The 15,192-nt window shown below is 42.5% G+C and overlaps 1 protein-coding gene across 1 annotated transcript; it reads right to left on the bottom strand.

The window, feature by feature from the left end:
• Nucleotides 1–856: 856 nt before the first annotated feature.
• Nucleotides 857–14,239, bottom strand: LOC103361284 (cystathionine beta-synthase-like). The gene is made up of 15 exons (XM_008287324.1): nt 14,129–14,239; nt 9,598–9,901; nt 9,146–9,252; nt 8,777–8,911; nt 8,596–8,675; nt 7,423–7,627; nt 7,243–7,334; nt 6,995–7,120; nt 6,816–6,900; nt 6,627–6,732; nt 5,473–5,550; nt 5,249–5,383; nt 4,606–4,714; nt 4,059–4,143; nt 857–1,729 (listed from the first exon to the last, which is right to left on the bottom strand). The coding sequence occupies exons 2-15, from the start codon at nt 9,891–9,893 to the stop codon at nt 1,599–1,601; spliced, it is 1,770 nt and encodes a 589-aa protein (XP_008285546.1). The 5' UTR covers nt 9,894–9,901; nt 14,129–14,239; the 3' UTR covers nt 857–1,598.
• Between the last annotated feature and the right edge of the window lie 953 nt (nt 14,240–15,192).

The raw sequence follows: 15,192 nt of genomic DNA, 5'->3' as shown, positions 1-15,192 counted from the left end.
AAGGGGCGCGCTCCTTTATAGTACCTGGGTACGCCGAGGAGCGGCGAGTCAGGGCGGAGTCCTGAGCCGCATTGTTAAGTCGCAGGCCCTTAATGAGACCCCGCTCACACGGTTTCACCTGAGTAGCATTACAAGCGCCACAAAACACATGGCAGACACAAACACAGCGCGTTAATGACTGCTAATATTTGCATTCACGTCCCATTATGAAACTTGGAAAAAATGACTCATCGTTGTTATTAAAAGCGGTGCAATACAGAGATGGGAATAAATGTCATTAATATTAGAACTTTTACTCATGCTTCAATATTTATGACTTATTTACAAGCCATAAAAATCATATTGTCGAAAAAGTAATATAGAGGTTGTGTTTGAGCACACTCTGTAAATGTGTAGATTTCTCTATAACAAATCACTTTCATTAAATAAGCTATTAAATATTAGATAGACAAATTATTAAATTGTTTTTTTTAACACATAAGTTGACTTTGTTTTCACATGTTGCTGTGCGTATCTGTACGTTTGAAAAGCATTGTATTTGTGTTTGGGCCATGTTTCAACCACCTAGATGTAATTTAGGACCCCATTCAGTCCCAGCCACAGGTTGGGAACCGCTGTATTTAAGGTACCTGCTAAACAGTGTCTTCTTAAAAACTTCAGTGTTATGTTTTAAAATGCAACTAACATTTGATTTATATTCATATCCCACCGATGGTTCTTGACAGCTGTAATTAAAAAAATGTAAAAAAGCAACATTTTGTTGGCAAAAACCCTCAAACAAACAAAAATAAACAAATTCTCAAGACCTCATGATTAAGACTGCAGAATTATGTTGACAATAAGACAACTAGCCACAGGCTTTCTTTACATTTTATTTAGTTACACACATTCATTCAGGAGAAATAATACAATACAAAAGGTTTCCTTTTTCATTCACACCGTTAAGATTAAATAGTCACGACCACTTTACAGTTACATCAAATGTAGTGTGCTGAAACAGAAGAAGGAAAAAAAATACCAGTGATTGTTTTAGGAAACTTGATTATACTTCATGGTCTTTGTGTATATGTACACAAACAAAAAAAGCAGCATACAATGAGCAACACTAAAAATATAATATGCCTATATACAGCAACTCTCTATTTGTCTCATCAATTAGGTAAATGTGGCTTTTATAACATTCTGTCTTGTTTCTAACATTTGATTGATACACAAGGCCACAGCGATACAATAATGTACTTTTCAGACAAATAAAACATCGAGGACAAAGGCTGACACAAAACAAAAAGCTGTCTACAAATTAGAATTGTACAAAAGATTTGCTTTGAGGTCTACAAGCATATAAAAGAAAGTAATGAGTAATCACCTACTGCAAATAAAACCTATCACAAGCTGACAAACTGGCATGGAAGGTGTATTCAATTCACCTTAAGACTCAAGTTTAAACATACAAAATGAAAGAATCAAAAGTGGAAAATAAGAGTTGACGCCAATCTAAAACTTCAAAAACCACTTCTATCTTCGAGACACTAAACTCGTCTTCGCGTCATGTTGGTTTTAAGAAATGTACAAGTGTGTGCGGTCTGTTCTCCAGCCGCTCACAGCTCGTCGGTGGACTCCGACATGGAGCGCTCTCTCTTTTCCCGACCCGTGACGAAGTTGAGCAGGTCGACGGCCGTCACCACGCCGAAAACCATCTGCTTCAGGCTGGGGGAGCCGTCTGTCAGGTCTGGTGGAGACAACAAAGAGGGACGTAGAGATTTAAAAGTTACAGCAGGTGTTTTTCCAGTGACAACTTCACAACAGTCTGGGCAAACCAAGGCTTGTCTAACGCTTTTACTAAACACTCTGGTGCCAGAAATGGAGTCATTTAAGGTCGTATGCAATTAAAAGACACCTTAGTTCTGTCAATAACGCAGGTTTTAGTTTGTATGAAATACCACAATACAGATAAAACTGAGGCTGGTTTATGCAGGAGGGTTCAAATATGAGCAAACTGTAAGTCTGCTGCCTTTAGACATCTGATGTCAGTGGTAAAACTGCTTGAAGTTGGATGAGAGCAGCGTTCGTTAACATTTTGGCCACTTGGGGGCAGTAGAACCCACATTAAAATATTACAATCATGGAGCAACAGTTGCTTATTTCAACATGAGTGTTCGTGAGCAGCTTTGTTTTGATGTCCAATAACTATTAGGTAGTTGCTGAATGCTCCATCGTGTTAGTCATCTGTTGGGCATGTAGCAACCCGTGGGTTTATCAGAGATGTTTTGAAAGTTCTAAAACCAGACGTTTGCAGTGAAAGATGCAAAAAAAAAAAAAAAAGTTCTGGTGATCATGGTGAAACGAACCATCTTTGCAGAATTTGGAGCTGAAAATCACACATTCTGGCGTCATGTGAGATTTGGATGAATTTGCTGAAAAGAAACACAATAGGGGAGTTTAATCTATTGGAAATTTAACTGTGATTATTCTGTGTGTTTAGAAATATTGTTATTTTATTGCTACCTCTAGTAGTTCAGACTCCAGCCCTCCTGAGGGCTTCTCACTCTGGAGCTATTCAAAGCCTCCTCACTGGGTGTATGCTGCCTGGTACAGAGATCACTCTGTCCTGCCGACGAGCTTAGCTGAGCCCAATATCTGAACCACACTCCACACCCGAGGAGACATCCACACCAGTTGGAGTCTGAGCAGGGCTCTCAGGAGACTCCACTCACCCCAGTCATAAACTGGTTAAGCTGCTGAAGTCAGACAGACTGCAGCCTTGAGAGCTCAGACTAAAAACACTCAGCTTCGACCTGACCTCGGACTGTTAGACAGATAATGAAGTATTTATGGGCTGCCTTTGTTAACATATTGTTGTGTTTTAGGTAATTATTTGCACATTTCTGGTTGCACTTTGTGCTCAGTTTGCACATGTCTTAACACCTGTGTTGCTTTTCAGTTTAATGTATAGCTGTATATATGCTGATATGTTTTGTTTGAGGTTTTTAGGCACAGCTGGATAATATCAAGAGAAAACATTTTGTTTTGCGCGACACATGCGACCAAAGTGCAAATATCTTTTGTTAGTTCAACCTGCTCTTGTCACACCGCGTGGAAAATAAAGCATGTGTCCTGCCACGTGTTCGGAGAGCTGGTTACAGCATCTTGAATGACGGCATGTCAACTTAAACATATTACACTGGAGCTCATGTATCAGCTGATATGTAACAGAATCCACTGCTTTGAAACATCCGCCCCTGAGCCAAAGTCTACCAGCGTCTGACTGGTGGTTCCAGTTTGTTCCAATCTGCGGCTGCTCACTCAACAGAATTTATGCAAAAGCAGCTACACTCTATTTTAAGGTAACTTTGTCCAGCTTTTGTGTTACATAATTGTAATGAATAGTCTTTTTTAAGTTATTTTTTTGGCCTTTATTTGATTGAGCAGTGACAGAGAGACAGGGAAGTGGGGGAGAAGAGTAGGGGGAGGACGTGTGGGAAAGTGCCATGAGCGGGATTCGAACTCATGACCTCCACATCGGGACTGTAGCCCGGTACATGGGCTGCCAGCTCAACCAGGTGAGCCACAGCGGTGCCCTTTAATAGTCTTTTTTTTTGCAATACAAAAGTTTGTAACACCTTGTCAATACTGTGATTGTTTAAACACAACCTTGGCTTTTACACCAGACAAAAACACACAGAAACCTGCAGTGTGTTTTTTTCCCTCATCTCTTCTAGACTACACTTAGACAGGTCAGGGCTGTCTAAAATCCATTCCCCTGTGGGATGCTCTTTCTGCTGCTGGACTTTGACACTCGCGTGTCAGAGAGACATAATGGGTGGCAAGTTGACCCACTGCGCTTGACCAATGTTGTCATAAAACATGTGGGGTGTGGCGGAGTGGCAGGTTCACCAGCAGACTGACCCTGCACACTGTTGGTCACGGATTGGAGAATTGCTTGCAACCTTTTGTCAGATGATTTTACACGAGGGGTTTCACAGAGCTGAAGAAGTGGAGCTCATGACTACACAATCTAAGGAAGAGGGAGTGTCTATGGAACCTGCTGCTGTACTTACACTGGATCTGTTCGTGCACCACCAGAGCAAAGTGGTCGGTCTCCAGAATGCGAGACAACTTTCCCAAGGTGTCGGTCAGACGGATCTGTGGGTGACATTGAGAGCGGAAAAGAGATCAATGAATGTAACTAGCAGGCTGGAAACATGCAGCAGATGTTTTATAAGGTGTGTGACTCCGGGTAAAGCGGAGGTAAAGTGATGAAAAACCTGAGAGCCGTTTCATCATCTGCTTACTATTAGGGTCAAAGTCATGAAACAGCCTCTTACTGCCATTAGGTGGTGCTGTAGGACCAGGCTGCCTGAGCACCTCCACACACTTAATTCATATAATACATACTTTGAATTTTGGACAAACTCCAGTAAACTGTTCCCGCTCTTGTTCTGCAATCATTCTGCAAAACCTCCCCCGAGCTGCTTTGTCTCATTGTTTGCTTATCAGAATTAGAATTTTAGTCTTCAAATTCATCAGACTTCACAAGTTCAACATATTCAAACATCACAGAGGGCTTCAGCTTCACACATTCCCACGTTTAATTTCACGTCTCACCTGTTTGAACTGCTTGTAGAGCACTTTGCTGACCGGGTCTGACAGCTTGATCTTCCCTGCGAGGATCGAAGACAGCATGTTCCCCAAAGTCACCATTCCCAGGATTAACCTACACACACAGGGGTCGAAGTTAAACTTTAGCCATGCAGGACAAAGTCTCTGATTAAAAAGAAAAAAAAAAAAGTTGAATTTCTTGAAATATGTGAAGAACAACTGTGACGGAGTATTGGGGCCACGTTAAGAAAAACATTTTTCCACAGACATCGAGAATAAAGTCGCATTTTTATGAGAACAAAGTCGTAACATTGAAACCAGTTCATTAAGTTGTACAGCATCGATTTTTTGTGAAACAAACCAGGAGATATTTCATCTTTTGGCACATCAGCACCACATTATCATAAGTATCAGGACTTTGAAGAGAATCTGCATGAAAATTAATCTATTCCGAAGAAAGAACCGTCGGAATAGATTCATTTTCTTGCCCTCATTTTAACAGCTTTCCTCTTCAAACAACTGGCGTAAATATTCCGACTTCATTCTTAAAGTTTGTGGAAAAATATTTCTCTTAATGTGGCCCTGATACTCCCAAACATTTAGTGTGTAACTGCTGTCGAGTTTGTCCTATCAACAGAAGGACACTGACCCGGCATCGTCCACGACCGGCGCCTGATCGAAGCCCTTCTCTTTGAGGATCTTAATGGTCTTCTGGCAGCTGACGGTGGGCAGGACGGTGAGGGGGGCCGACAGGTTCAGGCCGTGCAGCTTCAGGTTCCACCACCTGCAGGGCAAAGAGACATGACGACGTGTTACGCAAGCAGACGTGGAGGTTTGCACGAGAAGATAATTATACCCTCAAAACACACGCACCATGGTTTCGTCACCATGAGGTCCTCCTCCCTCAGGAAGCCTTTCTGAACCATCCACTTGTCACTCAGGAACTTTGACCTTCAGGCGAAAAGAGGGAGGGGGGAAAAAATAGAGATCAGGTTTTCTGCTTACACAAAGACAAACAAAACCATATATCTGCAAACATCTACGGTGACGTCCAACCCTGTAATGTTGTCTTTTCTCTGGTGCCATTCAGGCAGCAATTACACACTAACTACACACTGTTGCACCATTTATTTATCTTCTGAGCAGCTCGACGTGAATTTCTTGTCGTGACACGCTCATCAAATGACCTCAATGAGCCACATGAGGGAAGTAGAAACAGCAGAAAGATTTTACTTCAGGTATAAAGTTCTTTCCATATATGTTAGCCAAGAGAATAGAATAAGATAATGTCGTACATTAAAGTTAGTTTGTTTTGTCTTTTTGCCTTTACGTTTTCAACAAAACTAGCTGCTCTTGTATTAACTGTGTGAATCCCAAAATCAGCTGGTGGAGTTTAAAAAGAATGCTGTTTTTTTAAATGAACAAAATCGCACTATTTGTCAGAAACTGTAAAAACAGAAAGAATGGTTGGATTGTGAATGGTTCTTGAACAACTCGTGTCAGGTTTGCTGGGAAAAAAACGACCAAATCGGAGCTAAAAATGGTGACATTTCATCGACATCGCTTCATTCTACGTGACTCATTTTAGAATTTAGCAAAAATTTAACCAGATTCTGTTAAAAAACTAAAAAAAACAACAACTCTGTGCTCCTCGTTGCAAGGAAGAAATCATTAGTGACTCATCTGCGACCAACAGTCCCACTGAGCTGGGCTGAACTGCAGGCAGTATTTACAACGAATGCACACGAAACGAGTATGAATGACAAATTGAACACGTCAGTCGTTTCCTAGAATTGGCAACACGTCTGGACACTTGAAAAAATGTTGTACATATGGATGTCAACATGCACATTTTTAAAAATAAAACAAAATTAAAACTGTGTCATATTGTACAGAAGACACTTGGCTAGCTTGGGTTTCAGAGGGTTAATGGCAGTCGTCAATCTTCCAGTAAAGCCTGAACTGAACCTGAAGTTTACTTTTTATGACACCACTAACAGACTGTGGTGACTGGAAATGACTCTCACATGTAGTTGCGGATGGAGTCTGGCAGGATGACGACACAGCGCTGGCCCTCCTTCAGCTCTTTGGCGACGTGCACAGCGGCTGCCATGGCGGTTCCAGAGCTGCCTCCTGTCACACAGAGCAGCAAAAGCGTGAGTTGGTTGTAAACATCACCTTCGGAGAATCTGAGTTTACGGCGTCTGAAGACGTACCGCACAGCAGGCCTTCGTCTCTGATCAGCATACGGGACATGTTGAAGGTCTCCTCGTCTGTGGTCTTGTACCAGGTGTCGACGACCTGGAGAATTAAAATAAAAACACGTGAAGTGACGGTTGGGGACATATTAAACAAGAAGACAGAGGGGGGGGGGGAAAGAAGAAGTGTAACTCACTGATCTGTCGAGCACGGTGGGGATGAAGTCGTACCCGATGCCCTCCACCTCGTACTGGGTCTTATCGGTCTTGTTAAGCTCCTCGGGCTCAGCCAGGATGGAGCCTTCTGGGTCAACGGCAACAATCTGCGCACAAAATGCACCATTCATAAGAACAAGAAGCTCTGTTATTCTGCGTCCCCTCAACCGTAGCTGGAATAAGTCTGCAAATAATTCAATCAGAAAAACGATGTTGGACATCAGCCTACCTTGATGTTTGGGCATCTTTCCTTCAGTTTGCGAGCGATGCCTGTGATGGTCCCTCCTGTGCCTGCACCAGCCACCAGCATGTCCACTTTACCTGTCAGAGAGTCAAGAATACAACTTAGAACCTGATGAACGTCCGCATTTCAGCCGACAACAGCAGCTGAGTTTGAGCTCTACCGTACCATCGCACTGCTCCAGGATCTCCTCGGCCGTGGTGTCGTAGTGAGCCAGAGGGTTGCTCGGGTTGCGGTACTGGTCCAGGATGTGCGAGTCGGGGATCTCGTTCTTGAGGCGCCAGGCCACGCCCACGTGGGACTCGGGCGAATCGAAACGAGCGCTGGTGGGCGTGCGGACGATCTCCGCTCCGAGAGCTCGCAGGACATCCACCTGAAAAGCACGAAAACGAAATGAAAACTCTGCCTCCTGAGAAGGTTGTTGCTGAATCAGATGAGCACAAAGTTGTCAGAATCAAAGCAGCTAAGAATGAGGCGACACTAAAGAACCAAGTACAGAAAGGCCTCTGGCATCAAAAGCTAGAAGAGTTAACTCGAGCTTAACCATGCGGTGCAAATGAGGCTCATGGGGTTTTGTGTCATATCGGCGTACAGAGTGGGGTCATTGTGGATCCGAATTTTAGGGGATTAACCCTCTGAACTACACTATTTATCAAAGCCAGAAATAATGAAAAACATGAAGAATCATTTAGTTTTAAGCTTTCTGATGATCCTTAAACTCCTCATCTGTTATTTGGTCAGGAAATGGGAACCGAATCAAATCATAAAGTATTGACATTACATAAACAATAATTTTATTCTCATGTAAAAATGCACCAAAAATCAGCTGCTTGCTCGATTATGTAAAACAAAACAAGAGCTTGTGTGTTCCTCAGCGCGACCAGGAATCCATCAAAGACCCGGCTGAAACCAATTACATTATTTTTAGTTATTTATTTTTTGAATTCAGGGACTTTTTAGTTGAACTGGGTGAAACTGAAGGCTCTGTTTACCAAATTAAAAATGCAGATAGTAAAATATCTTTTTAAAAAACCTTTGTTTTTCAGCATTGATCACATCTATAGGCTCTTGGATAAATGTAGGACATGGTTGATTCTAGGTTTTTCTTTTTCACAAACAATCAAAGAAACTCAACTTTTATTTGTTGTTTTTCATGATTTGTGGGAAAACTGTTTCACACGACTTCTACTCATGGTTGTGTTGTTTCCAATGAGGTGTAGGACTTTATGTTATGAAACTGCAGCACCATTATGGGAACAGCTCAAGTCTCTGAGCACTCAGTCTGGTTTACTTGAAAAGAAACTATGTAGAGTAGTAACTTCAAGATGGCAGAGAGCTCACCTTCTCCATGCTCATTTTCTCAGGCATGACGATGATGCAACGGTAACCTTTTACAGCTGCAGCCAGAGCCAGTCCGATTCCTTAAAAAACACGTAAGAGCAGGTTTTACAACACTGTCGCTGTCTGCTAATTACCCAACCTCTAAATGCCTTTTCGCGTAGCAACACGTGCAGGCGATTACCAGTGTTTCCAGAGGTGGGCTCTATAATGGTGTCTCCAGGCTTGAGGATCCCAGCTCTCTCAGCGTCCTCCACCATCCGCAGGCTGATCCTGTCCTTGACGCTGCCGCCAGCGTTGAAGAACTCACACTTGGCCACTGCAAAAACCCAACACAGTTCTCTTTCACTGCTGCCATTACGGTAAAAGGCCGGATGATGCAATCAAGCGTGAACTTTCATTTGTTCCAGTCATAACTGAAGTCAAATTCTGAGAAACATCTCGCGCCACCGTTCGCTTGTTTACGAGGTGCGAACGAGTCAAAAATAAAAGCAACAGTTGCACCGTCGGTCTGAAATGATTATGTGTCTGGACTTGTGTGTCTGTGACTCACGTAATTCGCATTTGAGGCCAAACGCTTTGGATATCTGGTTGATGCGTACCAAGGGAGTGTCACCGATCCTGTGCAGGATGTTTGGGAGGATGGTTGGAGCGACGTTTCTGGGAGGAGAAAGTTAGAAGGTTAAAAAAGGTAGAGAAAAAAAAAAGTCTCAGCAAAGAGAATTACATCGAGACGCTGTGTGTGGGCGTGCAAACATTGTACAAAGATAACCTCTAGTGTGTTGTTTTTCTTGCTGCCATTAGCGTTACACAATACAGCTTGTTTACACTTGTTTTATCGCCGATAGATCTTAACATCGAACATCTAGTACCAAGCACCACTCCACAGTAGATTATTTCAACTGGTTTAAACAAACAAAATAAGATCTCAGCATTTGAATGTATGTCTTGGTGAAGGTTTTACCTGCAAACCCACCGGCTTCCTGTGTGAAACCTGACACTGACCTTGGAACTTGCGCGTGAGGGGAGTCGGCTTTCGACGCTCCCAGGCTCCATGTGCAGCGGCTGGGAAGGTCGGGCCGGATCCATTTCCTCTCAGGACTGGCGTTCTTTGTGTTGATCTGAATGGTTCTGCTCGACTCCTCGGGGGCCTGCACCACCGTCAGCTTTTCAACGCCGTTCAGTGGGAAAGAGCCCTCGCGGAGTTTGGCTTCTCCGTTGGTGTGGCTGAGCAGTTTGCCAGCGTGGGGGCACACGGGGGCTTTGACTGGGCTCTCTTTGGTGGATGGAACCGACGGCATGGTTTAGCCTAGAGGACAAACGAACAGGAAATAGGATTACGCAATTTTATACGACTTTTATCCTATAGATAAGAATGCACTCCTGTCTTTTGTTGTGCACAAAAACAGCGATTAGCCAGGCAATAAACGCTGATATCCAAGACATGATTTATGTTCTATGAGAAGGAACCTTAGAGTCATTTTACTGCTCATTAATATCCTCCTTGATTACACTGTACTCACTGTTAATATTGGTCCTGAAAGTATTTTTCGGTTGCGCCCATTTTGGTGGTTAGAGCAGATAACCGGTTCGATTCCAGACTATTTGCTGCGTGCATTACCTATCTCTAAACAACTTCCTATCAAATAAAGCCCAAGAAATAAACCTTAAATGTTAAGTATTTTGAATGTATTGTATTGTGTGAGCATGCAACCATTTGCTAATGAACACTGACGCTGATGGGGCGAGATCATAATCTGACAGATTTTCGTTCACCCCGCAGACAACCATGAAACTTGGTATGTAAATCACCAAATAATCCAATAAACTTCTTTTTTGAGAACAAACTGAACAAATTAGCGGCAACTACAGCCACAGAGTGTCAAGTAGAGGATGAAACTCGAGCACAAGAAGGTTGCGTGAGGTGAAAGACGTAAACAGCCGGATAGCACTTAAAATTTAATTCGACGTGCGTTGATTTACTGCTACATAAAAACAACACCCAGTGAAAAGCAAACAGTGAACCGCTCCTTTCTTTCCTTAATGCTGAGTCACATCCACAGCGAGGCTTGATCGTGCTTGCCCAGGTGCTCTGGCAGCAGACACCGCTGGTATTTCTCAGGATCAAATCAGTTGCCTAACATTTAGCCCAGTCATAGTGAGTTTCATTCTGCGTAAAATTTCGACAGTTTGATTGCTGCTTTCATCACAGTTGTACGGAAAACGGAAGTGAGAGGAGGGGAAGGCACAGATGACTGGCTGATCAAGCTTTTGATACTATTACATCAGCAGTGACGGAGAACAGTGAAGAAGCATCGTGATTCAGAGAGGAATAGTAAAAACGAGAGAATAAGTCCAGCATGCTGCACTGTGGTTCCAGCACACTAACTAACTTACGGGTTTATGATCCACCACTAAAACCACAACTTCGCTTTTAGTTTGTGTTGGTGGTTAATGTGAACCCCGAAATGACTTTATAATCACCACCAATGACGGTTGTGACAGTCGCACGCACATACCTAGATGTTAAACATTACCATAAACTCTGGCAGGGCAAACACGAGCTTTAAATCATGTCATTGGCTGTTAGTTTAGTGAATGAGTTGAGTAATTGTCTCGATAGTAAACTAGCTGACTGGCTAATATGAATTGTGGTCATAAAACCGTCTCAGGAGAGGCCAGACAGCTTGATGCTTTTAAAGGTAGGTCCGAGGGTTGTCGCGCAATGGACTGAAATTAGAGTCGCTGATCGACAGGAAATAAAGTTCTAACTGTGGTAATCAATGAATCATTTAAATTACGTAACCCTTGCAATCCCTGAACGTTCTGACTCTTCTTGAACAACGTTTGGTCTAAAAAAAATTGCGATGTCTCATCAGAATCACTTTGTTCTACATTCTTTATTTGTATGAAGAAGATTCGATTAAAAAAACTAAAAATTCTGCACTCCTCGGCGCAACCATGAAGCCATTCGTGACTCAACTGTGACCGAGACAAAAATTCTGGACTTTCTGGCTGAGCTGCAGGCTGTGTTTATGAGAGTACTGACAGGAAACAAGTATGGAAATGAATTAAAACTGTAAATAGTGAAACAGTATGTCGAGCCACCCAGTACTGGTAACACACGTGGACAATTGGGAGAATTTTGTACATGTTGATTCCATTTTTCCCCTATTTTTGTGAAATAAATCGAAGAAATTCAGTTTTTCTTTTTTGAAGATTTTCGGTGTTCTGACTTTGTTACACTGCACAAAAGATATTCACGAGTTCTCTCCCATCCTCGCCGTGTTTGCGGGTTTCCATAGCGGTGCAGGACTTTATCTTGCAGAGAAAAATGGTGAGAAAAAATTATACAGGAGCAAAAAAACATCCAGAAACTGCTTAAGTTTTTGGATGTTAACATGCAAATACACCTCAACATTTCCAACCTCAACATCTGTGTTTTTGAAAGTGCAGACTAACTGATGAAACCATCAGTGTTTCTTACGTCAGCTTTGATTTTAGTGACAACAGTCACAATGAAATTACCTAGAAAACGGAGCGTTTCCTGTTTATTCAGCCTCTACACATTTACAAGCTCCTCTCAGCTTATTCAAGCATCCAGTAGCTTCCTCCATCGGCCAGCTGAAACGGCAGCACGTGAACCTTCACTAATGCACGGTGCACACAGCAGAGCCAGCTGTTAAAACCAGGGGCCCCTCTTTGACTCCAACGTGAGTTCAGGCGATGTTCACACAGCGAAATGACTGCATCTTAAGCAAACAACTCTGCAGGGGAAAAGAAAACTGCACTCTGAAAATGTTGCCTAAACTATCACTCCTTCTAGATGAAAGAGATATTACTAATAAACTTTCATCCGTTATGGCAGAGTTCTATTATAAAAGCACTACGTGTGGTATCTAAAATCAGTCTTTGGTGTGAACCCTCCTGAACCACTGTGAATCTTGCTGCCAGTAAAGGTAGCTGCAACTGCTGTGGTAAATGTGGGAAAGACAGGGTTCAACGAGGCAACGCGATCCTCCGTGCGAGCCCACGTGGCTCTGAGCCAGGCTGCATGGCAAGAAAGCTCTGCAAAGGGATTTAACAAGGAGAAAGTTTAATTTTGTTTCAAGCCAAAAGTCCAATCCCCTTCAATTACCTACCAGGCTGAAGAAACCCAGCGCCAAGATCACCTGATCAGAGCCTGGCAACATCAACCCCAATCTAATGAAAAATCCCTCATCAGACGTTTTTATCTGCTTAAGTTGTAGCAGTCATAATCACCTTTGGTATGTTCGCTGCTGTTCAGCGCTTTATGGCTCGGAGCGCTTAAAAATGGCATAAGTGTGGGTCGGATATCTGCTCTGCCAGCAACAAACACAACAGATATCCACTGAGCCATAACAAATGGTGGCGAATGTGAACAGGAGGAATGCTGCCACTACAAAAACAATGTAAAAGTGCGGACATGTACACCTGTGAATCCCTCGCCACACGGTCAGGAGGCTGAATTATGATGGGCTTTTAGCTGATGTGGCGCTAGATGACAGGTAGTGATACCACACTGGAGCAGGAGGGGAAGTACAGGAGGCAGGTACTGTTTGAAAGAATCGGGGTTTCAAGTCAAAAAGTCACATGTTGGGATGAAACAGCACATTTATAAATGGCAACTTGTGTGCCTGGGTTACTGTGATTTTTGTTGCTTCTGATGCTTTACAGATTTAAAAGAATATATATATATAAAAGACTACTTTATAGCAGGCAGAATATAAGAAATCTTTGCTTTTCCCATGTTAAAAAACACATTAAAAAATGCAAAAATACCACAAAAGTCTTGTGGTTATAAAGAACAACTGAGGGAATAAATCAGTCATTACAGCTGCTGTTTGGCTTTTAATGAAGCAATTAATTGATTAAACAGTGGACTTATTCTTTTACTAGAGCTGTAACACCTCCACACACACATGTAGCTATATATACACGCGTGTGTGTCTGTGTGAGATAGTTTTAAACTTGTGAGAAAAAAAAATGCTAGCATCTATTTTGGCTGAATAAAAGTAATTCCCGTGTTACATGGTGTTCCCCTGAAATCTATTTATTCATCAAAATGTAGTTGGCATACTGGAATAAACGACTGACGAGACACATTTTTAAATAAAGAGGCTAATCGATGAAACAGTGGAAGAAGTGATCGTTATTTCGTGCTAACACGTTGTTCGCCGGCTGTAGTGCACCAGCGCCGTAACAAAGCTAACTGCAATAAAAAATAACGGTTTGAGGTGATAAAAGGGGGCCACGCAAAGACACGTACTGTTAACGACATTGTGACAATAAAGGGGCAGTAATTACATTAAAATAATTAATATTAAATGTGAGATAAGAGCCGAAAGAAATAGTAAGTATTGAACAAAAAAAAGCTCAGCTACGCAGTCGCAATATTGCATCAGAACCGCATCCTCGGCTCTCGGTCAGCCGGCGTGACGGAACCACGCGTTTAAATGGACCAGTGTGACATCGTTTCGTCCCTCTGCCCCTTCACTCGCCTCTTTTCACTCACCTGGAGCTTTAAATGTGCCTGGAAACCTGGGAAAACAGCGGAGAACCGACGGGCACCTCGGAGACACACGGCGGACTGAGCGGCTCCACACCGCGGCTGCGCTTATCATCACGACGCACGTGGACCGAGAAGGGAGGACGACGGGGGTCCAAAGGCGCCCTCTGATTGGCTCCGGCGGGGGCGTCTGTTTGGTCGGCTCCGCCAATCAGAACGCGGAGTTCTCCAAAAGGGGTTCGGGAAAACGCTGAGTTAAAGTTGTCCGCACCATCTGTTTACCTTTTATTGACCCAACACGCACTGCACGGCCCGAGATGCATGTGACATCTCCAGGACTTGGCACTGTTATTAGCGCAATATTAATTTAAAGAGCCATTAATTTAATGATTTAGTCACTTTTATTAACATGATGTAAAATTCCGCAGAACCCCTATTGGTTTGAGCGACATTTTTTGGTAGCTACCACGCTCTTATCAAGAAATATGTGTCCTGGAGCAGTATCTTAACATTTTATCAGTGCTAAATCACATTTTAATCACAAAAAAACATATTGCATAATTGCACAATAAAGCTGAAGCAGATCCATAAATTTGTTTTCAAGATTAAAATGTTATCATATATAGATATCATATCACACCCACACATATGTAATTACAGTACAGTGTGCTGTGTTGTGATTCCTATATATGTGTAGCGTATGTATGGAAGCTACATTAATTATGCTTATTTATATACATGTACACACACACACACACACATATATATATAGACAGATACTGCACCTTCTACGATATCCGATATCTATTTATATATTAAAACTGCACATGTGTTTACATACAAGTGTATCTTGTATGTACTTTCTGCACTACTATAAGCCATTGCATTTATTTAAATGTGCAGCATGAGTTACTGTCTTTATGCCGTTGTCAGATTGCGTGAATGCAGGATTGTTGTTAATGTGTTTGAGTGGCATCACAATTACTTTTCCCGCTGTTTTATTGATTTGCAATTTTATCAAATGCCACACAACAACTCTAATGACTAATTTAAAACCTCTGTCCTCTATT

The sequence above is a fragment of the Stegastes partitus genome, unplaced genomic scaffold (genome assembly GCF_000690725.1).
Source record: "Stegastes partitus isolate 25-593 unplaced genomic scaffold, Stegastes_partitus-1.0.2 Scaffold495, whole genome shotgun sequence".
Taxonomy (NCBI): Eukaryota; Metazoa; Chordata; class Actinopteri; family Pomacentridae; genus Stegastes; species Stegastes partitus.
Note: the sequence above shows the minus strand (reverse complement) of the source record. Positions and strands in the feature narration are given on the sequence as shown.

What these genes read in the sequence shown, in the direction of transcription:
- LOC103361284 (XM_008287324.1), bottom strand. Translation starts at nt 9,893, where the DNA reads ATGCCGTCGGTTCCATCCACCAAAGAGAGCCCAGTCAAAGCCCCCGTG. An exon ending in CCTCACGCGCAAGTTCCAAG is followed by an intron (nt 9,253 to 9,597) that starts GTCAGTGTCAGG and finishes TTCTCCTCCCAG; the next exon opens with AAACGTCGCTCCAACCATCC. An exon ending in AGAAAATGAGCATGGAGAAG is followed by an intron (nt 7,628 to 8,595) that starts GTGAGCTCTCTG and finishes CGTGCTTTTCAG; the next exon opens with GTGGATGTCCTGCGAGCTCT.